This window comes from Cyprinus carpio, chromosome A25 (assembly GCF_018340385.1).
Source record: "Cyprinus carpio isolate SPL01 chromosome A25, ASM1834038v1, whole genome shotgun sequence".
Lineage (NCBI taxonomy): Eukaryota > Metazoa > Chordata > Actinopteri > Cypriniformes > Cyprinidae > Cyprinus > Cyprinus carpio.
Window position 1 is genome coordinate 9,976,680 of NC_056596.1, and position 12,725 is coordinate 9,989,404.

At 38.1% G+C, this 12,725-nt stretch overlaps 1 protein-coding gene and 1 pseudogene across 1 annotated transcript in view; both read left to right on the forward strand.

Annotated features, from left to right (window-relative positions):
- Nucleotides 1–1,005: 1,005 nt before the first annotated feature.
- On the forward strand, nt 1,006–5,338 carry LOC109060812 (annotated as a pseudogene).
- A 2,996-nt stretch (nt 5,339–8,334) lies between these two features.
- Nucleotides 8,335–12,725, forward strand: part of LOC109085153 (interferon-induced GTP-binding protein Mx2-like) — a 49,826-nt gene continuing 45,435 nt past the window's right edge. Inside the window, exons 1-2 of the mRNA XM_042715406.1 lie at nt 8,335–8,528; nt 8,718–8,855. Of these exons, the coding sequence (XP_042571340.1) occupies nt 8,339–8,528; nt 8,718–8,855 (328 nt within the window). The 5' untranslated portion in view covers nt 8,335–8,338. The remainder of the gene's footprint in view (nt 8,529–8,717; nt 8,856–12,725) is intronic.

The following is a 12,725-nucleotide window of genomic DNA, read 5'->3' on the forward strand; positions in this document are numbered from 1 at the left end:
TGCTCTCGGATGGTGCCCCTGTAGAAAGGTGCAGCATGAATGAGGTGGGGCCGGGGCTCTGAGCTCTTCTCAGTTTGTGGAGGAAGTAAAGACGCTTCTGTGCTTTCTATGGCCAGTGCCTGCAGTGTTTTCAGGTCCACGGAGAGGTCCCTCTCGTGATGTGCACACCCCGCGAACTTGGTGCTGCTCACTCTCTCACATCCACGCAACCCGTTGATGGTCATAAGGAGGCTTGCTGCTGATGTGCCACTCTCTGAATCTCAACAACAACTCTCCTTCATCTTTTCTCCAGTTCAGAGAGAGCGATTGTTGTCACTGCCACCAGCCACCAACCCGGCCAGGCGGCTCACCAGCGCTCCTGAAGACTTTTGCATCTCTCATCTCATTGTTGCTAATGAGACCCACCACAGTCGGTCATCCGCAAAAAACTTAATGAAGAGGTTTGGAGTTGTGTGACGGTGTGCAGTCGTGTGGGTCAGCAGAGTGAAGAGGAGGGGTCTCAGCACACATCCTTGGGGGGCCCCAGTGTTCAGTGTGATGGTGCTGGATGGTGTTGCTGCCCACCCCGTACTGCCTGAGGTCTTCCCAGTCAGAAAGTCTAACAGCCAGTTGCACAGCGAAGTGTTGAGCCCCAGCAGCGCGACCAGTTTGTGAAAGAAGCTGTTGAGGGATGATTGTGTTGAATTCTGAACTGAAGTCTATGAAACAGCCATTCTGATGTATGAGTCCTTTTTTTTCTCTAGATGTGTGAGTGCTGAGTGGAGGGTAGTTGAGATGGCATCATCGGTTGAGCGGTTGGACCGATATGCAAAACTGGAAAGTCCATGGGGCTGGGGGGGGCCAGACTTGATGTGTTGCAATACTAGCCATTCACAGCGCACTTCATGAGAATAGGAGAAGTGCAACTGGATGGTAGTCATTGAAGCAGGATGATAAGGCTTCTTTGGGACTGGAATGATGGTGGTAACTTTGAAGCATGTGGGGACCACAGCCTGTCTAAGCGAGATGTTAAAAAATGTCTGTGAAGACTCAGTGAGTTTCCGCTGCACAGTCTCTCAGTACCACGCCCAGGAAATGTTGTCAGGACCACGGAGCTTTGTGTGCGTTGATCCTGCTGAGGGATCTCCTCCGCTGAGCTTGGGGACAGCCCGTCATCACCTGGTCCCCGGGAGGAGGAGGAGGTCTTCTGTGCAGTGGAGCTGTTTTTGTGCCCTCAAGTGAGCGAAGAAGGCGTTCAGCTCATTCAGCAGTGAGATGGTGCTGTCCACAGGGTCCGCGGTGGGGGCTTGTCGTCCATAATGGTCTGTATCCCCTGACGAAAGGTCCGTCTGTCTCTGCTGTCACGACGCGGGTATCCTCTTAGCGTACTGTCTCTATAGCTCATGATGAGCGGGATAGTTGGCCCTGGCGTTTCTCAGGCCCACCCTCATCCTCCAGCTCTGAAGGCAGCGTTTTCCGCGTCTCCAGGAGTCTGTAGACCTCCCCTGTCATCAAAGCGCTTCTGGTGGCCCGGACAGTGATGGTCTTTGTGACTTTTACCTCATCATCTCTTGTTGGTAAAAACCCAAACAAAAACAAAAACAAGCAATATAAAAACCTATAATAAAAGAGTTCATAGTATGCATTTGACAACTCATTTGCCCCCGGAGTTTTGTCAACTGAGGACTTTAATCTTTAATTGATTCAGACATATTTAAGTAAATCTTAAATTCTAATCTAAACACATTTGCAGCTAAAAGTAAGCCTTTTATATTTAATAATTTTAGGATCAGTCAGTGAGATTTATTTCATTTCAGTCATGGACAGTTCACCAGAAATATTAGATTTTGATTCTTCAGATGAAAATGGGTAAGGAAATTCTGCATTTAAATGGCCAAATCAGGTTTAAAAACCATCTACAATTCATTCTCATTTGAATATTAATGCAGTCTAACTGTCAAATGTGTGTTTTCGAAGTACAGAGAACAGTGGAATATTTCTACAGCAGTGGGATGCACTGGTTCGACCTTATGAGACAGATCGCATGGAGAAGGAACTTGCACTGCCATCCATCGCAGTGATGGGAGACCCAGAGCTCAAAGCTCTTTTAAAGGTGCTATCAGGAGTCGCTCTGCCTCTTGGGAACGCTATGATATACATCTACAATACACTATATCTATCTATCTGTCTATCTGTCTATCTGTCTATTTGTATGTCTGTCTGTCTATCTATCTATCTATCTATCTATCTATCTATCTATCTATCTATCTATCTATCTATATTTATTCTAATATGGTCCATTCTGGTATTGTCACCCGCTGTCCACTGGAGCTTAAACTCAGGAAACTTAATAATGGGAGTGGCTGGACGGCCATAATCTCCTACAATGATGTGCACGAGACGTTTCATGATCCCGCACAAGATGAAAGTCACGTCAGAAGGCGTGAGGCTGAACAGTAGGCCTATATAAAGCTAAATGTCATTACAAAGTAATAATATATAGCGGGATATATAATTCCAGTTTTATCAGTTCTCAGTTAAAGTATTAAAATATTTCTTACATGATGAATGAAGGCTGAGTAAGTATGTAGTATTTGTCTTTTACAGCACAGAATATGCTTGCTGGAGATGGAGTAGGAATCTGCAATGATCTCATCAGTTTGGAGATCACATGGACTGATGTGTGCGACCTCACACTGATTGATCTACCTGGAATAACAAGAGTACCTGTGAAAGGGCAACTAGAAGACATCGGAGACCAGGTGATAACAAAATACAGATTAATTGATAATTGTGTTTAATCTCCATATATTTGTATGCATTCAGTTCAGGAAAAATAATTGTTTACACAAAACTGAATTAAAAATGCAAAATAATAGTGTAATTCAATTTAAAAAAAATTATTAACATTTAAAAAGTAAAATTTTAGTAAAATTTAATATAAAATATTAAGTTGATGTAAATAGATAACAATTGGTCTTTGATTCATTTCAGATTCGATGCCTGATATCGTGGCCTAATGGTTAGAGAGTATGACTCCTAACTCTAAGGTTGTGGGTTCGACTGAGGTGCCCTTGAGCAAGGCACCGAACCCCCAACTGCTCCCAGGGCGCTGCAGCATAAATGGCTGCCCACTGCTCTGGGTGTGTGTTCATGGTGTGTGTGTGTTCACTGCTGTGTGTGCGCACTTTGGATGGGTTAAATGCAGAGCAAAAATTCTGAGTATGGGTCACCATACTTGGCTGTATTTTACATCACTTTCACTTTTGATATTGAAATTCATTTCCAAAAAAAGAAACCATTAATTTGGTTGTTGTTCCCTGCAATGTCGACATTGCAACCCTGGAAGTACTTAGAATGGCTCAGGGTGTCAACCCTAGTGACTCAAGGACTTTAGGTATAATTTTTCATATAAACTACAGATTCATTTTCACATTAGAGTGTGCAGTGTCTATTCAAAAACTTTTTATTGCTTCAGCAATACTGACAAAGCCAGACCTGGCAGATAAAGGAGCAGAGGCCGACATCTTACAAGTTCTGCAGGGTAAAGTGTTCCTCTCAAGAAGGGTTACACCATTGTCCGATGTAGAGCCCAGAGTGACATCAATGAAAACATCTCTAAGAGATCAAATTCATATCCACTTGTCTGCAGTGAGAGCTGAGCTCAAGAATTACGCTGAGGGTCCTCCTTTAGAACCTGAGGGCATGGGGCCTTATCTCAAGAAGGTATAGTAAAGGCAACTTCATTACTAGTTGACCAGTATCTAAAACTAGCCTGATTGAAATATACCAACTAGAACATCTATTTCTCTGAATGTGTAGAAAATCTTGGATTTCAGTGACCAGATAAGTGAGCTGTGCAGAACAGGAGAATCAGACAATGGGAACCTCTATTCACACCTTCAACCAGTGTTCAAGCAATGGGAATGTCATCTGAATAATTCCAAAGCATCATGTACGTCATACAGATATATAAAAATCTTGGTGATTGGACACAATGTACAATACACCACAAAGGGACCATTCAGCAAAATATGACATTCATTCTATTATGATTCAGTGTTTTGATTCGGTTAATTTGATTCACTGATAAAACTCGCTGCAGAAAGAGTCACTGTAAAATCTGTCACTAATACAGACACATTTTTTTGGAACAACAAATGGGGTGATACAATGAAAATACAAATAGTAAAATTCGAGGAACAAACTGATTTATTTTTGCATTCAAAGCTATCACCGTTCACCTGTAACCTTGTAATTTGAGATGACTATCGTAAGATTATTTGATTTTAGTCAGAGAGTCCTTAAAACAAATGACAGAAAAATATGACGAGGCCCATCGTGGGAGAGAACTGGTGACTTTCAGTAACTACTGTGTGTATGGATCAATGGTGAAGAAACATGTTGGAGACCTAAATCAACCTGCTTTGGATACTTTGGACTTCAACTTGCATTTCCTTTGTATGTGTATTATGTTTGATATGATTAATAATAATGGTTTTCATCTTAGATATTGTGCAGAAGGAGTTCAGAGTCATGTGTGAGCTGTGTTTCCCAAACTAACCTAATCTGAAACACATAATTCAGGTGGGTTAAAATGACACTTGTTGATTGCATTAAATAGGCATAGACAATAAAAGTCTTAAAAATAACATTTTATGACATTCCTGGTGTATCTTCCCTTAGAACCATATTGACGACATTCAATCAAACCAAGAAAGCAAGGTGGAGAAGAGGATCCATGAGTACATTAACATGGAGAAACTTGTGTACACGCGGGATCCCATTTTTTTCTAGAAAACTGTAGACTTCAAGTTTGTGGAAAAGTGACAGGAGTATGAATCCATTAGTTTATATACAGGAGAGAACGTGACCTCACCCCACAGCTGTGCTGTTTTTGACACCAGGAGCTTGATGCCTGATAAACTGGTCATCTACTACGAGGTTTAAATCTGTTCTAGATTTCAATGTTAACTGCTTGTATTTTTGGTATTGAATGCACTGAAATCCTCCCATATGTTTTCTCGATCTATCAGAAGGTGTATCAGCATCTGGCTGACTTCATTCCCATGGTGATTCTTCTGTTCATACTGAAGGAAGCTGCTGTGATGCTGTGGGCTCATTCTATGGACCTGCGGGATGGAGCTGATGTTGTGAAGCTGCTTGTGGAGGACACAGAGGCTGGACGGAAGAGAGCAGACTTACACCAATGCATGGAGAGACTGTGTCTGGCACAAGAACGCATCAGTATATACCTCTGAGACACAAGTTGCCTATATTTTTGTCTTATGCTTGATCACTAAAAGCATTTTAAAGTTAGCAGCAAAAGAAATATCAAAATCAAAGAACAAAAGTGTAGTTTGAGGGGCTTTATAGGAATCGTATTGATTTTTTTAGGTTCAAGGTTAAGGTTCAGTTTAATCATGAGTAATTATTTGAAATAAAAAACCCTTAAAGATGAGTGTGAAGTAAGTGTAAGTGGAAAGACGTTCATATAAACAACTTAATCGATCCGATTGAACTCAATCCGAATGAAACTTTTAAACACTCGATCGGATTGAACCACGAAACTGAAAGAACTGCACATTTGCAATGACGCAGAAATAACGTAATGATGTATGACGCACGGAACGAGCGGCTCTTCCTTTTGAATAAAGTTGTATAAATGCGTGTCCTGTCATTATAAAACTCTGCTTTTACTCGGCAACTGTGAAGTGGAGCAGGACAACCTTGTTTTGGATACTCATCCACAGGCAACCAGTGGATTGGGAGGGGAGGGGCTTTTTTTTTTTTGGCGTGATAAATACGAGTAGCACAGCACAGCGGGTTATATGTATATTTATCCGTAAACGGGTAAATATTAATTTTGCTGTTTAAAACAAATAAAGAAACTGTGTAGGAGAGTGGTTATTATGTGCAAACAGTGAGAAACTCGATATTATCTATATGTCACTTTCACTTTTCACTTTCACTTTCACTATTTGAGCAGTGCGCATGTCAAAAAACAAAAAACAAACAAACAAAAAAAACCTATCCGATTTGAAGCTTGTTACATATAAACAAGCACATGAACCCGATCACTTTATTTAGCGTTCATGTAAACACTACATTCAGATTCATCAATGGTAATGAATTCAGTCCGATTGAACCAAAAAGTGTGCATGTAAATGTAGCCAATGATAGTTTGCTTGGAACTACTAAAAGTGTTTTTGAATAAAAAAATATATATATTTCAGCTTGCTACAATGTCTACACATTATACATTTTAATAAAACAAAGCTATAATTCATAAATTCTCTTCGTTTTTTCTTTACATATATGAACTTAGGTTTTAGATTTTTTAAATTAATGATATTGTTTTGAATTGTCATTTTTTTATGTCAAGTTTTTGATAAACTTGGACCTTACTGAACTGAAGCCCTTTGTCTCCATACAAATGTCAATGTTTTACACAAATACAGTTGTATATGCACTAAAAAGTATTTGAGAAAATCAAGTGTGCTAGCAACTGACACAAGAGTCATAATTTTCCTTATATTCCATGTTATAATATTTTATATTGTTTTAATATTAATTGGTTACTACAGAAAATATGATACTTTAGATGATACTAGTCCACTTTACTGGAGCCAAATTAGTATATTTACTTTAATTATTTAAGGCAGTCGGCCTGTATGCTTTTTAAGGTAGCATGTTTTGTGAGTCAGAGAAAAACAGCACATGTTGCTATCATGGATAACATATTTTGAGGCAGGACTAATCCATCTCTAACCCTAAAATGGGTAGGTCATCTTGAGAGGACACTGGCTCAAACAAACCTCTAATTCACATTCCTCTGGAAGAACACACAGGCCTGAACTTTAAGAAAATTAAGCTTTTTAATGGACTGTGGTTAAATTCAAATTACAAAGACTGTTGTATGCTGGCATTAAACATAAGTACCTATCAACACTAAATCAATACATTTCCTCAGAAAAGCAGATTATTTTTTTCATGTTATTGGAGGGAGATATAATAATAATTTGCTTCTAACAAAATTCCTATAAATTCACAGGCACACTTCTTTGGCAGAAAGTATCAGCATTTAGCAGTTTGCATTTCTTTCCTCTACAGAAAAAGAGATGATATTTTGGAAGAAATGTGGAGTCCAAACAAATCACTGGACCCATTAGATCACATTTATTTTTAAACAAATTATTTTTTTCAAATATTTTCATTTATATTCTACAGAAGAAAGACATAGAATTAAAAAAATAATAATAATAAAAAAAGATTTCTTTGGTCAGCACCTGCACTAATGTTTTACAGTATATAGTAAACAGTATAATGTTCTTGTTACATAATTTTCCACTGCTAGTGTTCTTATTGACTAAACTGTTTAACAGATGTCATTGGCTGTCATGAGGTGTGATGATACAATATTTTCAACTTGGGGTTAACTATCGCTTTAAGAGCCATTCACATCAAGAAAAATAACCGTTAAATAATGAAAACATAGACAATCAAAATCAATCCTACATAGAATAAACAACTTTATTGTGTGTTGTGTAGACAATGTAACAAGTAACAAATACAATGGTGACATTAAAAAAACAAAACGATACTTGCTATCATTGCCAAGTGAAATGTGAGTATGAGAATGTTTGCCGTGTGAAAGATAAAGGTAACAGAACCTTGCTTTTAAATTTGTTTACTTTCATTTTCATTTTACAGTGGGTGTGGTACACTATAAGAGTCTGATATAAAGGATCCTCTTCTGTTTTCTCTTCAGCATCACTATCTACAGACACTGTGTTTGGATGAAGCGTACGCTCTGAAATTTGAAACAGGCATCCAGAAAGAAGGATATCATCTATTCTCCAGAATAAACTTTCATTCCAACCCTTTTTGGTTTTCCAGAAAATGCCCAGGCAAGGAATATTTTCTATTCTCTTATTCTTATAATTTAAATTGATGAAATAGAAAACATCATAGTTCTCAAATTGGTTAGTATGTTATTATTTCTAACAAATTTTAATTAATCTGGTTAATTAATATTGACAAATATTGTTCTGGATTTAAAAAAAAAAACAAACATTTGAAACGTACATTAGGTTAATTCAAGTTAATTTATTTAGCACATTTCACATGGAAATCAAAAGTGCTTTACTTTTTATTGCATAATAAAGTGAAAAATACTGTTAATTATCTAAGAAAAAATACACAAAAATTTAATATAAAAATTAATTTGATACAAAGGTAAAATAAATAAAAGGTAAATAAATGGTATATAGAGAAGGACAAACATAATGAAATACAGTAAAACTGTGCAATCAGGGACGTTTTACAATAAAATGTACATTATTTTTACAGTCAGGAAATGAAGGGAGCAGTTCACAGTCATTTAGAGGAGAGTATTCGTCCATATATAGATCTAATTGACACTCTGAGGTCAGCTGGAATTCATAAGGACTTGGCATTACCGACAATCATAGTAATCGGAGACCAGAGTTCTGGGAAAAGCTCTGTGCTGGAAGCACTGTCTGGAGTTGCATTACCAAGAGGGAGTGGTGAGGGCTGGTCTTAATCTCATTTGCTATAAGATACCTATATAAAAGTTAACAGAATGCTAACCAATAAGAAAAACATTTCTTTATTCAGCACCTGCACTGCATGGTGTTTTTGAATATAAAGCAATTGTCACATAATTTTGACTGTAAGTGTTCTACTAATTGTTAACTGAACTGTGTTTGCAATAGGAATTGTCACCAGATGTCCACTAGAGCTGAGGCTGAAGAAGGTAAACGTTGGAGTCAACTGGAGGGCTGTTCTGTCTTACAGCGATAAAAAATTTGAATTTGAGGATTCATCATTACTTGGAAACCATGTACTTGCAGGTTTGGAAATATGCTTGGAATTGGTTTCTTTTTCTTCCTACTTCCTACAATACTATCTAGTTATGTTTCGCATCTCCTGACTGCCAGTTTGATGCTTCGTAGTGGATGTTTCCCTTGTGGTTCCCGCAGATTAAGACCTTTATACAAAAATGGTCACCCCTTGACAGCTGTGTATAACATCATTGATGTTATAATACGCCATGTAATACAACTTGTGATTGAGGGTTTATTTTACACACTAATTTAGGTTGATTCAAACCCCTGCAGACAGTTGGTCAGGACTGTGTAAAGACATTGCTGAGGTAATTCACACTGCAGATTCCATGATCTCTTTCAGTGAGTTTACTGATCATAACTCTAATGCAAATAGACGTGGTTCTGGAACAAAAACTTACATGAGATACTGATATAGCTACAAATAATTACAAATAATAAGCATTTCAATACCATTTCTAGGCAAATAAAAAGGTCATTCTACATACTGTATGCCGGTAAGATGGCAAACTTAGTGCATTGCTGATAATTGAACAGACTTGAGATACGATAAACGGGTAAGATGGGAAAGATGTCCCCCTTATAAACAATGTGGATTTACCTTTAAAGTGTAACATATTTATGAGAGGCTATGACTTATTTAGACAGTTTGAACTTGTGATCCGTCTCGACTGGATACTTTATGAGAACCAGCTCAAAAGATTGATTAGTTCTTACACCAAGAACCGGACATCTTGAACTTACTGATGTAATGTAGTGTGTGCATACAAAGTTAGTGTATTTTGTCAGTCTTATTCCCCCTTTCACATACATAAAGATCCCTTTATGATAACTTGAGCACAGCTGATGATGGTTTGAAGCCATACTTAAGTGATCAAGAATATTCTAATGTACAAATAAGCTTTCCTTTGATTCCTCCATCCTCATTTTCTTTTTTTGCATCCTTCCATTCGGGGTTTCAATTAAAGTGTTCTATTTAATGTTTTGATTAAAGATTGATTCGAGAAGCCTATTGAACACAACAGACTTTCTTGAGATGGAGCAATTCAGAGCTCAAACAATCACAGTTTGGTGACTTTTTGCCAGAGCTACAAGTTACTTCATCCTCCACAAGCTGTTGCTAGGGGTTTTTTTTTTTTTAAAGCAAAAACAACACGTAGCAAAATTAGCATATTTGCAAATTAGTAGCATATTAGCAAATTTGCATAGCAGCCACTTGAGTCGTTTTATTTAATGTTTTATTTTTTTCTTTACTTAATGTTTTATTGTTTTCTTTATTAAATATGTTTTATTTTATGTTTTATGATACATTTTTCTTAAACAGCAGAGGCTCAAAACACAGCTAGCTTCACACAGGTGCTTCAGTATGTGTAGTAAATGGAACCACACATCTGCACTATTTATTCACACAGAGACACGCAGAACATGCAGGATTTGTATTTAAATGGGTCATATGACGTTGCTAAAAAGTTACGCCTTCTTTCTTTGTGTGAACATTTGGGCGGCATTATGCAAATCTTCCCACATCGTGACAAAGACGTGGGGCATGTTAGAATGAGGCGTTTTAGGTAACTTTTATAAAGAATATCTCTTTGGATTTAAGACTTTAGTCTTTGCAACTTTACAGATCTTCTTTATGCACCAAGAGCTTGTAACACTCCAAAGAGAAAGGAAAAATTGAAATTGCATCATATGACCCCTTTAAATAGTCTTTTTGCAGTTTAATATTCACAGACAATAGTCAATATAATGATTTCAGTGTACTGCCCTACTTTTGATTTACTCGTCCAAAATTTGACAAATTCAATGACTTTCCACGTTAAACAGTAAACTTCATTTTTATGACTGGATTCCACCATTCCTGCATCGTGGAACTCATACACTACTCAACACACTACTATATTGATTAATGTTTAACAATGAACCAAGACAATGTGCCCAATGATCTAATAATTTGTAGATGCATGATGGCCATGAACTCTGCTTAAGGTTGGACCATCGCTGTGAGGCACTCACCAGTGTCAGCGGCTCAAACTAGTCTGGTGAACCTTATGGGCAAATGTGATGAGACTGTGCTAAAGCTTCAAGGAATTTTTCTCCCTTTAATGAGAGAAAATCTATAAAGTGTCACTCACAGGAGGAGGCTGAGAGACCTCAAAAGAAAAGGAAGTCTCAGGATTTTAGAAAAGTGAGGTGTGCTCTGATTGGCCAGCTGTCCAGTACATTGTGATTGGCAGAATAACTCAAGTGTGTGACGGAAATGTTATGTCCCTTACCATATTATGATGCCGTGTCCCGGCGCAACGAGACAAAACCAATAAAACCCATTACAAACAAGTCTTTTGTTGCATCCAGTGGGGACATAATTACTGATTATAATGACTTATACTATCATTTTATGCATTGTGTTTTGCGCCATGTAAACATAAAATGTCTCCATATGTGATCGGAGAAATGACAAACAACAAGTGCTACTCTACACTGCTCAAAACTCGCGTTTGAATCAGCAGTGGCAAATTCTTTAAATATGAAAACATACTTACAGGCTGTGAGTCAACATTATTTGTCAGAACACCGGCATTGTAGGCTACTCTCCCAGGAAACAGTCCTCGTCCTCCGTAAAATATTTGGTTTGAACTGTTCTGGAATAGTGCTGTAAATACAACTTAGCCCCTGATTTCTAGTTGTGTCCTCTTTTGGAAGGCCAAACAAAGTAGTTTCGCTTTCAGAATGAAACACACAGCATGTCCACGACATGGCGGCGGCAGCAGCAACAATACTACAGCAAGAAAAAGAGTTACGCCTTCATTCTTTGTGTGAACATTTGGGCGGTGTCATGCAAAAGTGACGCCACACAGTGATATAGACATGTGGGGGCGTGTTTAAATGAGGCGTTTTAGGAGGGCATGGACGAGTCTTAACTTTTATAAAGAATATCTCTTTGGGTTTGAGACTTTAGTCTTTACAACTTTAGGGATTTTATATATTCACGAACAGCTTGTAAATCGCTTCATATGACCCCTTTAAGTTAAGACCAATCCCAACATGCTTGCCTCAAGATCCTCACAATGGAACCAGCCCATTGACTTATCAGAATACATTGACAGCAATGATGAACAACAGTGCCTGCTGTGCTCAGTTAGGGTGTTGAGACATTATGGTACAGAAACAGCTGATGTAGCCTGAACAGAGCAGCTCTCTCTGTGTTTTTCTGTAGTCAAGCAGGGTTTCCCACTCTCTAAGCAGTGTCTCTCCCACTGGATGGTAGAAATGATTGAGTTGGCCTATATGAATTCTGGTCAGACACTGCCTGTACATACTACAGGCCATTCTGTTAGGGGTGTAGCAACATCAAGGGCTGCTCTTAAAGGAGTTTTATTATCAGAATGCCGCCACATGGTCATCTCCCTGCACATTTTCTCATTTTCATATGGTGAATGTTGCTGCATCTACCAATATCAGTTGTTCTGTCCCAGGAGTAAAAGTCATACTGGAACCACTCCTCCTGACATTGTGGAGCAAATGCCACATTTCCGACCTCAGTGCATTCTAGTCAGTCACACCACAAGACGGTGCCATAACTCAGCAAGAACATTTCATGTTCTGCTGATTGTGGCAAAATCATACATTTAAGCAACGTTTGGTCTGTCCCAAAATATATTAAAGTATATTGTTCAAAACTATCTAATGTATAATATAATGGTACATTATTCCAGATGTTAGCATTAAACAGCTGCAACTATCTAATAATTACTTTGAACAAGTGTGGCCCAAGGGGCCTTGTTGACAAGACAACAAGGAATCAAACAAACAATTTGATTTCCTTCTGTTATTCCCCTTAAAATAAATATTTTATGTCGACTTCACTTCCTAGGT